Source organism: Bos taurus, chromosome 11, assembly GCF_002263795.3.
Source record: "Bos taurus isolate L1 Dominette 01449 registration number 42190680 breed Hereford chromosome 11, ARS-UCD2.0, whole genome shotgun sequence".
NCBI lineage: Eukaryota > Metazoa > Chordata > Mammalia > Artiodactyla > Bovidae > Bos > Bos taurus.
Genome location: NC_037338.1, coordinates 61,248,660 through 61,268,065, shown reverse-complemented (window position 1 = coordinate 61,268,065; position 19,406 = coordinate 61,248,660). Strand labels below are relative to the sequence as shown.

The 19,406-nt window shown below is 36.4% G+C and overlaps 1 protein-coding gene across 10 annotated transcripts in view; it reads right to left on the bottom strand.

Annotated features, from left to right (window-relative positions):
- EHBP1 (EH domain binding protein 1) overlaps window positions 1-19,406 on the bottom strand; it is a 387,100-nt gene that overhangs the window by 272,376 nt on the left and 95,318 nt on the right. For all 10 annotated transcript variants that reach the window (XM_024999431.2, XM_024999432.2, XM_024999433.2 and 7 more), the window contains exons 4-5: window positions 15,956-16,051; window positions 10,178-10,231 (exon numbers count right to left, since the gene is read on the bottom strand). In XM_024999431.2, coding sequence (XP_024855199.1) covers window positions 10,178-10,231; window positions 15,956-16,051 — 150 coding nt within the window. The remainder of the gene's footprint in view (window positions 1-10,177; window positions 10,232-15,955; window positions 16,052-19,406) is intronic.

Below are 19,406 nucleotides of genomic sequence, written 5' to 3'. Positions count from 1 at the left end.
ATAGAGTAGATATTAACACTATCATTTTATACCTGAGTACACTAGAAGCTATAAAAGATTAAATAACTTGTTCAAGGTCACAAAGCTAGCAGTGGTAAAATCACCTCTAAAGTTTTGACTTATGTATAAGCAGCTGTTTGGTCCAAAGAAGAAAGCTTGGCAAACAACTGGGAAATCTTCTCTGTGCCCAGAAACAAAAGAAAAAATAAAATGAAGGCAGCATTATCTCAACTCAACACAAAGAGGCAGGAAGGCTGCCTTAAGAAAAAACATGCAGAATTCTGGTGACTGATCAATTCTGGAATTCCATTTTGTAATATCTAACAGCAGTCAAGTAATTAATCTCAATAACTTTTAGACTGAATATGTACAATAATTAAAGACTACATTTACTAATCTAATACATATATATTTCACAAGTTTATCAGTAAAGAAAGTAGATTTAAAACTTCTCTATGATTCTACAATTTCAAATTATTTATTTTCATTTTGCCACTATGGGAAATCATTATTGCAAAGGAGTTAAGGGCAAAGGCCACAGAGAAAGACAAGACTGGATAAAATCCTGACTTCTTAGATATATAACCTTAAGCAAATTACTTAACCTCTCTAAGACTCACTTTCTTTATCTGTAAAATAAGGTTATTAGTATCTGACTCAGAGGGTTACCACAGTGAGTAAATGAGATAATGTGCATATAGCATTTCACACAGTACCTGACACACAGTAAGGATCCAATAAATTTGTTAGAGTAATATATTTTGGAGACTTTTATGTTTTATTGGGATATTTTATACTAAGCAAAAACTTTAAATTTTACTGATTGTGGGGTTATAACAGAGTGCTAAGAAAATAAAGACATTTGACATCATCACATATATGCACATAATTCAGTGTTTACTTAGGGCAATGACACTCCAATTTCTTTCGCAGATCACGTGTTTTTATGAGACAGTGCTATAGGTCAACCTCTCTGGATAGCTCCAACAGCTCAACCCAAAGAAGATGTGACTCTTTTTCCAGATGAAAATATGCAATTAACTAACCTGTTTGGAGTTGGGATTTTAGTTGAACTCTTACTTAATATATTGCATATATATCAGAACATTTAAGGGAATCTTAGTTTTACGGATTTTGTAAGTTTAATTTTTAAAATAAATAGATTTAGTATTCATGAATGTTTTACTCACTGACTGCGTTTTTCCCCCTCCCAAAACTGTTCTTCCTCTGCCTTCTTCCCCTTGATAAATGAAAGTTCCTTTCTTCTTATTGCTTAGGCCAAGCACCTTGGCATCTTCCTTGACTCCTCTGTTTCTTTCGTGTCCCACACTAACTCATCAGCAAATCCTCAGCTCCACCTTCAACATATAACCAAAGGGCTGCACATCCAGGGACAGGAGGAATTGCTGTGGCCTTTTTTTCAGTCAATTTACCACAGTCTGTATGTGGAAATAGGAGCCAATACCTAGAAGCAGAGTCCCACAAGCAGAATATGGACTCATAAAAAGACATGAGCTAATACGCAGAAGCAAAGTCAGTATGGAAGGTATGTGCTTACTCAAGGTTATTAGTATCTGACTCAGAGGGTTACCACAGTGAGTAAATGAGATAATGTGCATACAGCATTTCACACAGTACCTGATATACAGCAAGGATCCAATAAATTTGTTAGGGTAATATATTTTGGAGACTTTTATGTTTTATTGGGATATTTTATACTAAGCAGAAACTTCAAATTTTACTTATTGTGGGGTTATAACACAAAGTGCAAAGAAAATAAAGATTAAAATTTCATTTCTGAATGCTCTTTGGAGCATGCCTTCTCAGTCTTGCAACAATTTACCAAGAGACATTCATAAAAAATCCAAACTTTAAAAGAGAAAAAGACAGACTGTTAGTCCTTTGAAATTCACTAGGTCTTCTGTATGTGATAAGGGAAACATATTTAAAACATAAAGCAGAGCGCAATATTGTAACAGGTCTCTGCTGCTGCTACATGAACACAACTGTTTCTCTTAGAACAGAGTCAATTTCCTCATCCACCACTGAGGGGAGCTATAATCTAGGAAAAGGTTTATATGGCGCCACAATGTTATTTTTCAACTTTCTCAAACCTTAATATACTGATTTAATAGACTCTTATTAAAATACCTTTTAAACTAACTTGACAAGTACACCTGAACTCTCTTTTGGAGGCGTTACAAGAAATAATAAAGCTTATTATCTCTATGGAACCATAACAGTAGAATCTGTATTGTTCCTTGCTTTTTCTTCTTAGCACTTATTTAACATACCACATATGTTAACATATATTTAACACACATTACATATTTATATTATCTAACACAGTATATATTTTACATGCATTAATTTTATTCTTTCTCTCTCACACACAAACAGAAACTCCATGAGGAAGAGATTTGTTTTTGCTTTATATACCACTCTATTTCCAGCACCTAGAACAGTGTCCAGCACAAAATACATACTCAGTGAATTAACTGCTACTGAATGAATGAATGAATTCTGGCTCATTTATTTGAAAGCTTCAGATATATTGTAGTGAAAGTGAAAGTCACTCAGTCATGTCCAACTCTTGGCAACCCCATGGACTACACAGTCTGTGGAATTCTCCAGGCCAGAATACTAGAGTGAGTAGCCATTCCCTTCTCCAGGGGATCTTCCCAACCCAGGGATTGAACCCAGGTCTCCCAGAAGTTCCAATGAGAAACATTCCTGATGTTCTGGTGTCTTTAGAGAATCTTCCAAGCCTCACCCCCGCCTCTGTCCGCCCCAGTCTCTCTCCTCCTCCTCACAGGAGCTCCACCGGCCCACAGAGCCATCACGACCCCTGCTTTCCGGAGGGGACGCTCCAGGGCAGAGTCAGGAAGTGACAGTGACATCACCCAGGTGGGACGGGACGGTGCACCTGACCGACAGGACTCCCTGCAGGCGTCTCCAGGTCAGGCTGGCAGGTGGGTGGGGGCTGAGGGATGAGAGCTGCCAACACCTGGCGGTGGGCAGGACCTCACCGGCTCAAATAGTGAACTGCTACTGCCTGAAAAATGTAATGTCTACTTACCATGAATTTAGATTTAAAAGAAAATTTCTAAGAACAATTTTTTAATCATATAGATGAGTATACAGAGATCTCATGAGAATGACTTAGTATATATTTATTGTAGAATATCTCTTAAATGATCTGAATGTCACAGAGAGTTGGTCAATTAAAGGGGAAAGTTATGAATATTGATACACAAACATTTACTTTTGTTTAATATATATTTATGTGTTTCATTCACCAGTCTTAGAGTATAACTTTGTTGATCATCCATCTTCTCATATAATCAACAGTTATAATGTATCATTAGTATATTTTCAATCACTTATTTTAAATAATTTTTGTTAGAGTATAGTTGCTTTACAATGTTGCTAGTTTCTGCTGTACAGCAAATTGAATCAGCTATACATATACATACATACACTCTTTTTGGATTTCCTTCCCAATTAGGTCACCACAGAGCACTGAGTAGAGATCCCTGCATTACAGAGCAGGTTCTCCTTGTTGCTATTGTTCAGTGTCTCAGTCATGTCCAACTCTTTGCGACCCCGTGGACTACAACACTCCGGGCCTCCCTGTCCTTCACCATCTCCCAGAGTTTACTGAAACTCATGTCCATCGAGTCGGTGATGCCATCCAACCATCTCATCCTCTGTCATCCCCTTCTCCTCCCGCCTTCAATCTTTCCCAGCATCAAGGTCTTCTCAGATGAGTCAGCTCTTCGCATCAGGTGGCCAAAATATTGGAGTTTCAGCTTCAGCATCAGTCCTTCCAATGAATATTCAGGACTGATTTCCTTTAGGATTGACTGGTTTGATCTCCTTGCAGTCCAAGGCACTCTCAAGAGTCTTCTTCCAGCACCACAATTCAAAGGCATCCATTCTTCAGTGCTTGGTCGTTTTTATTACCCAGCTCTCACATCCATACATGACTACTGGAAATCCATAGCTTTGACTAGACGGACCTTTGTTGGCAAAGTAATGTCCTTGCTTTTTAAAATGCTGTCTAGTTTTGTCATTGCTTTTCTTCCAAGCAGCAAGCGTTTTTTAATTTCATGGCTGCAGTCACCATCTACAGTGATTTTGGAGCCCAAGAAAATAAAGTCTGTTACTGTTTCCATTGTTTCCGCATCTATTTGCCATGAAGTGATGGGACCGGATGCCATGATCTTCATTTTTTGAATGTTCAGTTTTAAGCCACCTTTTTCACTCTCTTCTTTCACCTTCATCAAGAGGCTTTTTAATTCCTCTCTTCTTTCTGCCATAAGAGTGGTGTCATCTGCATATCTGAGGTTATTGATACTTCTCCCAGCAATCTTGATTTCGGCCTGATTCCAGCCCCGCAATCTTGACTCCAGCCCGGCATTTTGCACGATGTACTCTGCATACAAGTTAAATAAGCAGGGTGACAATATACAGCCTTGATGTACTTCCTTCCCAAACTGGAACCAGTCCATTGTTTCGGATCTGGTTCTAACTGTTGCTTCTTGACCTCCATACAGGTTTCTCAGAAGGCAGGTAAGGTGGTCTGGTATTCCCATCTCTTGGAGAATTTTCCAGTTTGTTGTGATCCATACAGTCAAAGGCTTTAGCATAGTCAATGAAGCAAAGTAGATGTTTTTCTGGCGTTTCCTTGCTTTTTCTATGATCCAGTGGATATTGGCAATTTGATTTCTGGCTCCTCTGCCTTTTCTAAATCCAGCTTGAACATCTGGAAGTTCTTGGTTCACACACTGTTGAAGCCTAGCTTGAAGGATTTTGAGCATTACTTTGTTAGCATGTGAAATGAGTGCAACTGTGTGGTAGTTTGAACATTTTTTGGCATTGCTTTTCTTTGGGATTGGAATGAAAACTGATCTTTTCCAGTCCTGTGGCCACTGCTGAGTTTTCCAAATATGCTGGCATATTGAGTGCAGCACTTTCACAGCATCATGTTTTAGGATCTGAAATAGCTCATCTGGAATTCCATCTCCTTCACTAGCTTTGTTCTTAGTGATGCTTTCTAAGGTCCACTTGACTTCACACTCCAGGATGTCTGGCTCTAGGTGAGTGATCACACCATCGTGGTTATCTGGGTCATTAAGATCTTTTTGTATAGTTCTTCTGTGTATTTTTGCCATCTCTTAATATCTTCTGCTTCTGTTACGTCCATACCATTCAGGTTCTCCTTAGTTATCTATTTTATATATAGTATCAATAGTATATATTTGTCAATCCCAATTCCCAATTCATCCCACCTCCCTCTTCCCCCCTTGGTAGCCATAAGTTTGTTCTCTACATCTGTGTCTCTATTTCTGCTTTCCAAATGAGCTCATCTGTATCATTTTTCTAGATTCTACATATAAGCAATTCAGTCATCTTTAAATGAAAGCAATATATAAGAACAAAAGAGAAATATCTGAATGCAAAAATCCTTTCAGATTTTCGTAAATTTTTCCCCAATTTTTTACAGTTGCATTTCCACACCAGATTTGACAGCAGTTTTTAACAACTCACTTCTATCAACTCTTTCTAAAGCATTTTAACAGTTTTCATGAAATAATTCCTCAAACTGATAGTTCACTGGCCTGCTGCTGCTGCTGCTAAGTCGCTTCAGTCGTGTCCGACTCTGTGCGACCCCATAGACAGCAGCCCACCAGGCTCCCCGTCCCTGGGATTCTCCAGGCAAGAACACTGGAGTGGGTTGCCATTTCCTTCTCCAATGCATGAAAGTGAAAAAATAAAGTGAAGTTGCTCAGTCGTGTCCGACTCCTAGCGACCCCATGGACTGCAGCACTCCAGGCCCCTCCGTCCATGGGATTTTCCAGGCAAGAGTACTGGAGTGCGGTGCCATTGCCTTCTCCGTCACCGGCCGAGGAAATATCTAATTAAATTATATAATTACAACAACAGGCCAGTAGCATAAGAGGTCTTGTAAAGGGTCAAAAACAACTTACAACTCACTTGGGAGAGGAGTGTGTAGAAGTATGTCAGAGAGTAGCCCACTAACCATGTTGACACATGTGGGATTAAAACCAGGATGTCTTATGGATCGAATGGAAAGTATGAGGTAATCCATGTAAATTAAGTAGAGATTGATGAGAAGAGTTTCTACTGTAATGACATATGGATCCTTCATATACTATCTCACTGTCACTAGAGTCTACTTTTTAAATTTTTCTTCAATATAGTTAATGGATGCTACTGTAATTCCTCTCTTAAAAAGAATACTCCTTTAAGGATACTGAATTTGACTAGATCATTCATTTACTCACTCCTTCACCAAACATAAATGGAGCACCTACTGCACAGAAGGTGTTATATAATAAAAATTTTAGAGGATACAGAAATAAATGGAATAGAACTTCTCCCCTATTAAATTTACTTAGCTAAGCAAGAGCCCTGTTAGCACCTCAGAAAACTGACCTAGGTTTTTCCAGAACATAACACACATGCCCAATTCTAGTCTATCTTCTAGGTGAGAATATACCACTTTCTTTTGTTTTGTTTTAGGTTTAATTATATAAACTCATTCTTTCACATTAAATAGTTCATTATTTATGATGGCTGTCTTAATTTAAAGTATGTAAATTAGTTATGTTCTCCGTTAAGTTGATGCATTTTAAAAGAGTTTAGTCACAACATGAGCATTCATGCTTTTTCCCGTGAATTAAGAGTAAAACAATTTCACCATACTTAAGAAGTCTGGTAACTTTAACCTATGAAAGTAAATAATGGATACATTTAATATTTACCTTTTTCTGTTTAAACTTTTAAAAAATATACATTATGCTAGTCAAATAGGTCAAATCCCATAAATGTCTCTTAAAAAAAAAAACCTGTAAAAACAGGTAAAAGTTAATAATAAAAAAAATCATGAATTCATCTAATAAACTATTTGTTATTTCTTGCACTAGGTTCCTAGCAGTCATCATTATTTTTGCTGTCACCATGATTAATAACTGAGGAACTGTGTGTTCCTCCCACATGCTGAATAATTTTACTTAACTTCACATTAGCTCTTCAGCACCTAGAGTCCCCTAAATTTTGACCATCTCTTTAAATATGGTGATTTTTGTTTTTTGTTTTTTTAATACCTACGGCTGAGAAATTAGGTTTCTACTAGAAAAGCCAGTATCTTCTTTTGCATAAAAGGGAGTTGAAACCACAATTCAATTTTCTTTCTTTCTTTCTAATATGGCATAGGAAATGACTATTATAGCAACAAGAGCAGGGGGAAAGAACTGTTGTGCTAAAAAAGTTCAGAATAGGAAACTTGCAAAAAACTCCCAATTCATTCCAGAAATAAAAACATACAGAAAATACTGAATATATATGCCAATATTGACTTTTAAAGAAAGATATAAATTAGGGAGTTATTAACTGATTCCAAAATGACATGCTAGATAACTTTTAAATATTTCATTCCCCATGAACCTGAAAACAAAAAAATTTGATCTATAAAGAGATAATATTCAAAAAAGTTTATAAAAATATTCCTATTTACGGAAACAAAGTTATGGACCTAGAAAATCCCTATGAGATGATTTAGTAGAAACCTTTCATTTTATAGATGAAAAAATTAAGCCCTGGAAAATAATCTCAAGGTCACCAGCTTTGAAGGCACATCAGGACTTATACACAATTCTAACCAATCCAAAGTTCATGTCTTCTCTACACTAGGATATGGGAGAAAGGAAAATGCATTTTTTTCAAATAAGGAGGCAGAATGACAAGAAGTCAGAAAATCTTTCATCTATTAAAAAGCATAATGATGCCTGGAAAACTCTACAAATGCAGTGTTCTCTCCACGACATAACTCAGAGTAAGGTCTCTAAAATTTTCTGATGACACAGGAAAATTTAATCTCCAGTAAACAGTTCAATTAAAATAATGGTTTTATAAAGTTTTTAAACAATATGAATAATAGTTAAAAGTCACCTATATTATTTTTATTAGATTTTTATGAATCTAATTTAGCAATAAACACTAGGAGAGAAGAAATGCTAATGTATTTTATTTTCCATTTTCCTACTATGGCCATCCCCTCTTCAATCATTTTAGCAATAAATAGGCAAATCAGCTAAATAAGCTTCTGAGCTTATATATATTTTTCATAAAATGGATATAAATATACTCTTCAACTTGAGAAACATATACTCCAATATGGAAAGGATGATTCAAAATATAACTTTTTATCTCATGATCCATTTAAATCTCACTGTCTTAATTTTAGTATTTTTCTGTGCTGTGCTTAGTCGCTCAGTTGTGTCCAACTCTTTGTGATCCCAGGGATTGTAGCCTGCCAGGCTCCTCTGCCCATAAGGATTCTCTAGGCAAGAATATTGATGTGGGTTGCCAAGCCCTCCTCCAGGGGATCTTCCCAACCCAGAGATTGAACCTTGATCTCCTGCATTACAGGCAGATTCTTTACCATCTGAGTCACCAGGAAAGTCCAAGAATACTGTGGGTAGCCTATCCCTTCTCCTGGGGATCTTCCCGACCCAGGAATCGAACTGGGGTCTCCTGCATTGCAGGCAGATTCTTCACCAGCTGAGCTACCAGGGAAGCCCAGTATTTCTCCATTGATTTTTAAAATATTTTTATAAAATATATAATACAGAACTTAAAAGATTTTTCCTAAAATTCTATAGATTTGAATGTACTTTGCATCCAAACCTAATCTGTGGCATATAGCTTTTTTTAATAGTTGTGTCTTTCAGTAACAGCTTATAATCTATTTCTCAGAAATTTAGAACTACTGTGCCTCTATTCTAAGATTAATCAAATGTATGATAAGAACATCTTTCTAAACAAATATAAAGTTATTGTTTACATCTACTATTACTTACAACCCGAAATTAACAGGCTAATTCTTTAGTACATCAAGTTAACATAGCTATATAACAGAGCCATAAATATTGAAAACCGTTAAAACCATCCATTGGGGAGAAGATTTTAACTCAATGAAAGCTAGATTTTTGAGGCTGTAACAAATTTCAAGAAATGTAAGTTTGTCTGTTTTCAAAACCTCAACGTTACTCCAACTACAGTGTTCAAACCTATCACTACAGAAAAGTCAGAATTGTTAACACGTGTGAACCTTTACACAATGACACTAGTTTGACATCCAGCCACCAGAACTCCTTCCACTGTATTTGGACATGACCTCCCTCCCAAGCTCCCCAGATCTTTATGTCTAAAAATGGTCCAGCTACTGTTCAAAAAAGTGTAAGATTCCTTTTACCACTAAAATATAAAACAAAATCACTTACAGAGAGGAAGAACATGCTGTTTTATAAAGCATGTTATAAAACTGTTACAAATATATTTTACAACTGTAATAATGATCATGATAGTGATGTCAATGACAATGATAAAAGCTAATATTCATTGAAATTATTTAATCATCACAACCCTATAAATTGACTGCTGAGAAGTTAAGAAACTTATCATAATCAGAGCTTATAAATGGAAGATCTAGGGCTTGCAATCTGTCTCTCAGACTTCAGAACCCACACATAGTTTCATTGCCTGTCTTCCCTAATCTCCATTTAATAAACATTCATTAAACAACTACTATCTTCCTACAAGTCACCTGGGACTCCATCATAAAATGCAAACTAATTGAAAATGATTATTAAAGTACTACTTGAGAATCCTTCAACCCAAAGAGTTAAAGCATATAGTTTATTTTCAAATATTTCTAAGATCATTCATAATTTCATTCAACAAATGTTTAAAAGAGCATTTATGTTATGTCAGAAGCACCATGTCAGATGCTAAATAGATAAAAAGATGAATAAGACACAATCCTTCCCTCAAACTCCCAACAGAATACATAGAGCATATACATAATTCAGTATCAATGAGTAGTTTTACTTTTATGTTTTTAACAAAAATATTGGCCAAAAAGTTCATTTGGGTTTTTCCATAACATCTTACAGAAAAACCTAAAGGAAATTTTTGGCTGACTCAATGTTCACAAATAATTCTACTGGTTATTATTTCACTTAAAAAATTCTAAAAGCTACAAATCACTAATTTTTTATAAAGCAACATTTCTTCTGCCACCAAAATGCCCCTTAGTAATGTATATAGTTAAAAATATGAAAGGTGACAGAATTTACAATTAGCTTACATTTTCTATGACAAATGTCCACTCTTTATCTTCAAATTCCTCTGCATGAGGATCCTGTAACAAAAGTAAAATATAAAGTTGAAATACATTTTTTTAATCCAGTCAATTCAATTAGGAAAATACACAAACAGCCTTGATATTAGCTTTTACCAACTTACAAAAAAGGAAGGGGCAGAATGGTCTGCTTTTAAGAAACTTTCATAATTTATCTAAATTTAAAACATTATTTTTATTAAGAAATTCTCTTACTTAGGTTAATACATATCATTATTTTCCATCATTGCATAAAACAAGACAAAAGGAAACCATAAAAATATTTTATGACAGAGGTTATACGTGGAATTTTAAAAAGTGGTACAAATGAACCTATTTACAAAACAGAAATAGAATCAAAGAGACAGAAAACAAACTTATGCTTACCAAGGGGAAAAAGAAGGGAGGGATAAATTGGAAGATTGAGACTGACATACACACACCACTATATATAAAATAGATAACTAATACGCACAGGTAGCTCTAGGCAATACTCTGTAATGGTCTATATAGGAATAGAATCTGAAAGAGTGACTTCACGTGTATGTATGACTGATTCAGTTTGCTGTACAGCAGAAACTAATACAACATTGTAAATAATCTATACCTCAATAAAAATTAATTTAAAAAAGAAACCTGGGGACAGATAACTTGGTGAGTGAACTATTAAAAAGCACTTTTTGTGCAGTGTTCAGTCAGTCAGTCATGTCTGACTCTGTGACCCCGTGGACTGTAGCCCACCAGGCTCATTTATTAAGATACTGATATCCTTATTTTTATACCTCTAAGTATTCTGAACTCAAAGCATTACTTGAGGCAAGGTTTTCTTGGTGCAGAGGTTACATATTATAAACATTTGGAATTTCAAAGTACTGCAAAGAACTTCATAACCTACACAAAATGACAAATCTGACGTTGATACCCTCATCTGCCCTCCATTACCAGAGGCCTGAGAAAGGGTAACAGATCCTACAACCAAATGCAGCTTTTTTTCTAAATGAGTCAGACTTTAACCAAGTATTTGACAAATATTTATTGGCTACTTACTATATAAGGAATTACAGAGGTGTTATACGGATTCAAACACAGTTGTCCTTGCTTTCAAAGACAAACACAACTAATCTAAATACATAGATGATGAATGAAATACATGGTTTTACTAGAGATTAGAAGACAATACGTTTCTTAGAGGAAGGAACAGGAAAAGCTTTACGAGTGAGGAAGCATTTAGACAAGGTGGGATTTCCACAGATACTAAAATAAGTAAAGGTGAAAGGCAACAGATTTTAAGACATAAAAGGAAAAGCAGTGGAGTAGCGTCGTAAGTGCATTTAACTTATTCAAGTTCAACTTCATGTTTTAGCGGTGGGGGAGGGATGGAGGTACTGACAGTGAGAGTATGTGCAAATAAATGCTATTCCCCTACTGTGTCTCATGGACCACATGCTTCTCATAGGGAAGCGCCTTATTCATGACTGATTCCACTATAGTCTATTATTAACCTTCAGTTTCTACTGCCACAGCTGTGTTTGGGTCCTCATCACTTTGTGCCTAGGCTATTTCAAGATAAAAGTAACCGCAGCACTCTCAGTCTCTCTGCTCTCCAATTAATCTTGTACACAGATTAATTCTCCTAAACCACAGTTCTGACCATGTAAGTACCAACTAAGAGTTTTTCAATGATCCCTACAACCTATGGGATAAATTTCAAATTCCTTCATTACTTCATTTTTGTTTATTTTTCTACCTTAAAAATATGGTGACTAGCTGATTCTGAGCTGTCTTAAGGCAACTATGACAAATCCACACAGTGTAAATCCACACAGATATTATAAAGACCTGCCAAAAAGGAGTTTATTTGGTGGTGATGGGCAGGGACAGGCAGGAAAGGGTAGAAAGGAAAAAGAGGTAGAAGACTCTACTTGATACTTATTTCCCCAGCCTGGCCCTGCCCAGGTTTGTGGAGGTTTATGGAGAATGACTACTGTAAATAAAGATTAAAGGATTTTTTTCATGAGAGATTTAGGACCCAAATAGTGCTACTTTAGAGACCGAGTAATAGTGTGACACAATGCTTAGGAAAAAGATACATTACTACCCTTTCTGCTTGCCCCACACCCACACCACTGTTGAAGAATGTAGCCTAGCTCTAGTGCAACTTTTACAATTAATAGTAGTGTGTGTGTGTGTGTGTGTGTGTGTGTGTGTGTGTGTTGCTCAGTCATGTTCAACTCTTTGTGATCCCATGGACTGTAGCCCGCCAGGCACCTCTGTCCATGAAATTCTCCAGGCAAGAATACTGGAGTGGGTTACCATTTCCACCTCCAGAGGATCTTCCCAATCCAGGGACTGAACCCAGGTCTCCTGCATTGCGGGCAGATTCTTTACTGTCTAACCCACCAGAGAAGCTCCAATAGTAGTGGTATCAGTGATAATACAAAATGTTTGCAAAGCACACACTCTGCCTCAGTCATTGTGTTAAGAGTTTTAATCATCACAACTACTTATGAAATAGGTATCCTTTTTGTTCCTAGTTAAAAGAACAGAAAACTGAGACCTAAAAGATGTAACTTCCCACAAATAAGTGTTAAAATTACGTGCCAATTTTAGGTCTGTCTGACTTTTAGCCATGTTGTTAGTTCAGTTTTATCTCTGTGTTCCTAGGGACCTAGAAAAGTACCTGGAATATGGTAGTTTCTCAAGAAAACTTGATTAATGAATTAATGAAGATATGCCTTGAAACTTAACAAATATTGAATTGCACCTTATATATGATATACATTAATTCTCAAAATTGATAAAAACATTTTTTAGAAACACAGATAAATATTACCCATAACAGAATAATTTTAATGGGGCCAAGGGTCACATCTGATAAGGCAAAGTCACTAAAAAGATGTAAAGGAGCAACAATAATGTTCATTTTCAAGTTACTTTAAAATGGTATATCTACAAAACTCATTAATTATGTTATTGACTAAACAAAAACATTAGTAATGAAAGTTGCTCCCACCTTGAATCAATTAAGTCTTCTTTACATCCTGTTCTCTATCCTCTAGTGTCTCTTTTATCACCATTGAACTAAAGAGAAAAAGTGAAACAGCTTAAAGAGCCATTTCCCTTCTCAACCCTAAAAGGGGCTTTTTTTCATTTACCAGAAATAGCTATTTTCAAGCTAATTAAACTTTCAAAATCAAGCGTGCAGGCTAAAGAACTAATTTCTGCTTAAGCCATAGAAAAGTGAAACTTCTTGATAACTTTTTTTAAAAGCACTTTGTCTATGAACATACCTCTGTGAATACGAGCAGTTCTTTCCTATTTTGCAAATTTCAGGATTAAGTAAATTTTGAGACTTTAATATAAGTAAAAGAAAGGGGGAAATATGAAAAAGCTTTCCACTTGAATATTTTAAAATGCTGTTCAAAAACAAGAATCAAAAATTAATATGAGAGAATGAAAAGCTATTTTGTTTTGTTTACTTTTTGGTTCTTCTATTACAACTCTGGGAAGATATGGAGCCAGGAAGACAAAGATATTTAAAGATATTCACTGAAGAGAAATGTGTAATACAGCAAACTGGGAAGGAGGGAGTATTTATTTCCCTACAGACTAACATTTAAAAGACATAAAAGTTCAGTGATAGGATTTGCTGAACATTCTCATTAGTACTTGAAAACTACTTACCTCCTAATCCTCCAAGTAATACATTTCAACAGCCACTTTCAACACAAAATCACTCAGTTAGTGCATATCCTTTGCCCAAACACATAGCTGTCAACCATTTATCAGCTCTCTTCTAACCCCTTGTTGTCTATCGTCATTTTTATAAAAGTTGTGTAACTATGTCCATTCATTTACTTTAACAATAAAAACAGACTAAATCAAAACACAGAAGATTACTTAAAAGTTTTCCTCAAGCATGTCACAGATTCTGCCGTGGTAATCTATATTCAGAGTGGTATTTACTACAGAATAGGCCATGCTATGTAAAACAAACCCAAAACCAAACACACAACAACCACACCCCAGGGCTAAATCACAGTGTGACAGGGCAGGTTACCTTCCCCTTTAGTCTTAGTTTCCTTATCAGTACAATGGAAACAATTCTAGAACTTCAGGGTTACTTTGAGAATTAAATGAAATAGTACTCTAAAGGTATTGTTGTTAACTACCAAACTTACTACATCACTTTAGTAGGAGAGGTAGGAGCTTCCAAGGTAGCTCAAAAAGTAAAGAATCTGCCTGCAATGCGGGATACCTGGGTTCAAGCCCTGAATCAGGAAGATCCCCTGGAGGAAGAAATGGCAACCCACTCTATTATTCTTGCCTGGAGAATTCCATGGACAGAGAAGCCTGGTGGGCCACAGTCCAGGGACTCACAAAGAGTTGGACACGACTGAGTGACTAACACATACAGAAGAGGTATGGATGGGGAAGGGTGGGGGATTAATAACAGGCTTTTACGATAGCTGACTGAAGGGTAATAGGATGATTCTGATCTTTCCTGAAAAAAAAGGAAGAGGAGCTACAACCTCATGCCTTATTTCTCCCTGGGCCAACAGTGTATAAATGATATGCATAATCATGTGATGTTATAATGTCAATAACAATAGTATTACAACTGTAAAACACACATAAAGTGTTAAGAATCTTTCATAAAATAGAATATCTATGAAACACAGAGCATTTGAAAGTAGTGTCTCATTGATGGGTTAGTACATTAACATTCATTATACTGCTTTGTTCTATTGATCTCTTCAGTAGTTCCAGAGCACATCAATTAATATACTGAAATACAAAATCAAAAGTACCTTTTTACACAGTGATTTCACACTTGAAGCCATATAAATTTGTTCTACTTAGATGTCATATCTTATAGTATTTAGTGGATTGTCACAAGTTTATGTTACTAAATTATGCTCAACTAAATGTCCTCCTTCATTCTATCCTTTTGCAAAAGTAAAGTCAACATGATTGGAATGATTCAAAGAAGAAATAAAGCATTTGTTTCCTATGCACCACTTCTAAGAAGGCTGAAGCTGAGACATATTTGTCCCCATCATTTTTTTTTTTTTTTTGAGTAGGTAAGAAATTGGTTGGGAAAGTAATTATTCTAGTGCTTAGTTTTCATATGTGTGAGGACTATTTAGAACGTTAAGAAATAGAGAAGACATTCAAGAAAAAACATATATAAAAAAGTAAGATATACGAACAGCTATGTTTTTTGGATCTGGACTTTCAGTTTATTACCAGAATTTTTATTTTAAGCTATAGTATTTATAAGCTATCAATATCAATAAAATATTTATCAAAAATCCATTTTAAATTTACCTTCCTATATTAACTTTAATAAAATACCATATATCAATTTTAAAACACATCTAGTTTTTAGTCAAACAAGGCTAACAAAATGAGACTCCAGGACAAGAATTCCACAAACCTCAGGGTTCCACAGAAAAAGCACTTTAAATTTTCCTGTGGGTAGAATGTAGGAAGCAATAAAAGAAATGTTCCAGTTGATTTTAACTGGAATAAGTTCAAAAAGACTCTCATATTATTTGGACTTTATACACCATGAAATACCTTGTATTGTTATAAATTGCTACATCTCTAAAAATAATGCATATTAAGGTTCTTACTGCTCATTAAGGACTCAAGTGTGTCGAACAGTGAATACTGAAATATTCCATCATTTATAACAATGACTGCACAGTAAATCCTATAACCTATAAAAATGGAACTTACCTTAAAAAGTGTCACAGTGATTTCAATGTTTTCAGGAACAGGCCATACAACAACACCACGGTAAGGATTTTTTATTCCAGGCTGCCAGCTATGAGCCTACCAAAAAAAACAAAATGCCTTCAACTTGAAGTACAGAAAATGCAATATTAATAATTTGCAAAGATATATTGACCCTATTTAACTATCCATTAGATCTATTTCCCTAAAACAAAAATGATTAGTCAAATAGAACTTTTCAAGCATCAAACTTGGACCATGACAGTTGGTGGCTCAGACGATAAAGAATCTGCCTGCAGTGCAGGAGACCTGGGTTCAATCCCTTGGTCAGCAAGATCTCCTAGAGGAGGAAATAGCCACCTACTCTAGTATTCTTGCCTGGAGAATTCCATGGATAGAGGAGCCTGGTGGGCTACAGTACACAGGGTTGCAAATAGTTGGACAAAACTGAGCAACTAACACTTACTCATGACAGTTATATCACATGTAAGCTACAGATTACTATCTGTAAACAAACATTTACCCTCTCCTACACACACACATACACATGAAAATAGAAAAATGAGAGCATCATATTTTCAAAAGCTATTTCAAATTTAAGAAAAATCTTCTCAGGAGAAATATTTTAAAAATTATTTTGTGATCTCAGAACTTAAAGGCAAATTCAAACAGGTGGGGAAACAATAGAAATAGTGACAAACTTTATTTTCTTGGACTCCAAAATAACTGTGGACAGTGACTGAAGCCATGAAATTAAAACACACTTGTTGCTTGAAAGAAAAGCAATGACAAACCTAGACAGTGTTTTAAAAAGCAGAGACATTACTTTGCCTACAAAGGTCCATTTAGTCAAAGCGTAAAGCGTCTGTCTACAATGCGGGAGACCCAGGTTCAATCCCTGGGGTGGGAAGATCCCCTGGAGAGGGAAATGGCAATCCACTCCAGTACTTTTGTCTGGAAAATCCCATGGACAGAGAAGCCTGGTAGGCTACAGTCCATGGGGTCGCAAAGAGTTGGACACGACTGAGCGACTTCACTTCTTCGTCTTCATGGTTTTTCCAGTAGTCATGTACGGATATGAGAGCTGGACAATAAAAAAAGGCTGAGCGCCGAAGAATTGATGCCTTCAAACTGTGGTGCTGGAGAATACTCTTGAGAGTCCCTTGGACAGCAAGGAGATCAAACTAGTCAATCTTAAAGGAAATCAACCCTGAATACTTATTGGAAGGACTGATGCTGAAACTGAAGCTCTAATACTTTGGCCACCTGATGCGAATAGCCAACTAATTGGAAAAGACCTCAATGCTAAGAAAGATTGAGAGCAGAAAGAGAAGGGGTTGACAGAGGATGAGATATTGGATGGCATCATCAACTCCATGACTCTGAGCAAACTCCAGGAGACAATGAAGTACACAGAAGCCTAGCATGCTGCAGTCCATGGGATTGCAAAGAGTTGGACACAGCTTGAGCAATTTAACAACAACAAATCAGAGAAAAGTAGCCTTGAGAAGGTGACAAGAACAGACCACAGGAGGCGAATCAGATCATTTAAACATGGGAAGAGTTTTCTAGGGAGATGGACCAGCAACTGGAAATGTGCTGAAGCAGTCAGATAACAACAAGGCCAGTGTGACTGGGGCAGAGTCGTTAAAGAGAAGAGCAGCAGAAGACAAGACTAGGGAAATCATGGAGGGTCCAGTCATACAAGGTTCGAGCAGGCCATCCAAAGATTCTGGCTTGTAATTTGAGAGAGATGAGAAGCCACTGGAGGATTTTAACAGAAGAATGATGATCCAAGTTGCATTTTTTTAGCTCTAGCAAATCTATTCAGAATAGACTCCAGATGTTTGAGCAAACTCCAGGAGAAACAGTGAAGGACAGGGGAGCCTGGTGTGCTGCAGTCCATGGGGTCGCAAAGAGCTGGACATGACTGAGTGACTGAACAACAACAACCAGGTGTAAGAGAGGAAACGGAGACAATAAAGAAGCTATGCAATAATCCCAAGGAGAGTTGACGGTGAATTGGCTTAGGGTGGTATAAAAGTGGTATGAAATGATCAGATTTATTTTTATTTATTTTTTTTATTTTTAAGACAGAATCAATAAGATTTTCTGTCTGACTGTATGAAAGAAAGTAGCCAAGGATGACTGTATGGCTTTTGCCCTTGAGCAAGTACAAAATAGGAATTGCTATTAACAGATAAAACTGCAGAAGGATCAGGTTTGGAAAATCAGATTAGAAACGTGATTTTATACACATTAAATCTAAGGTGTCTATTAGATATTCAAGTGTAGCTGTTTAACTAGGCAGCTGGATATACCTGCCTGGAGTTATAAATTTGGGAATCATCAGCATACAGGTGATACTTAAAGCTTAAGGGTGGATGTAATCCCAAGGGAGTGACAGGAGGGAGGAAGGGAAACAGAGAGAGAGGGAGAAAATAAAGGTTCAAGAACTGAACTTTGGAGCACAACAATAACAGGTCCAGGAAATGTGGAGGAATCAGTAAAGAAAGGTCAGTAAATAGAAGGAAAACCAGAGGCAAGTGGTTATTCTGAAAGTCTAGTGGAGAAAATATTTTAAGGAGACATGAACAATTATCTGTGCCAAATCTTGGTAACAGGTCAAGAGGATGAGGTCTGGAAAATGATCCCTGGATTTAACAAAGCCAAAGCCATTACTGACTTCACAAGAGCTGTTTCAGTGGAGTGGTGAGGGTAGGTAAACACCTGACTGGATCAGCATGGGTTCAAGAAAGAATAGGAAGATAGACACTGAAGCTAGCAAGCACATTCAACTTCTCTGGGCTATTTTGCTGAAAGAGAAAGAGAGAAATAGGTTAGTGCTAGTCTGAGAAATATTGTCAGGCCAGAATTTTTTAAGACAGAAATATTTTTAGGGTGATGGGAAACACTCAGTTGAAAGGGAAATTTTAATGATGCAGAAGAGAAATAATTGCTAGAGTCATGTCTTTAACAGTATGAAAGGAGACAGACTGGCTTGTGCTGGGAGCACAGATCATTCTTCAGTAATAATAGAAAAGAAGTTAGAGTACTTGAGTGCAGACGCATGTCAGGGAGCAGGTTTAACACACCTGAGAGGATATCTGAGGACACTGAGACACAGACTTGACCAAGACCACACAGCAAGCAAGTGGCAGAAACTGGATTTGAATCCAGGAAGTGGAACTGAGAAGTGATCAAGATCACAGAAACGTATGTCCATGTAAATCTTATCATACCTTGTTGGTTAAAACACCAGCAGAATATTGTAAGTCAACTATACTTAATAAAAAATAGAGACTTAGCACACCACAGCCAGTGGTAAAGAACGGAGTTTTGTTGATTAAAAAACGTCTCCAGAGATTCTTCTATTCCCCTGCCTTATTTCTATGCCTGTTGACAGTCCTAGAAAACAACCCCACAGAGTAAACAATCTGAATTTTGAAAAGTA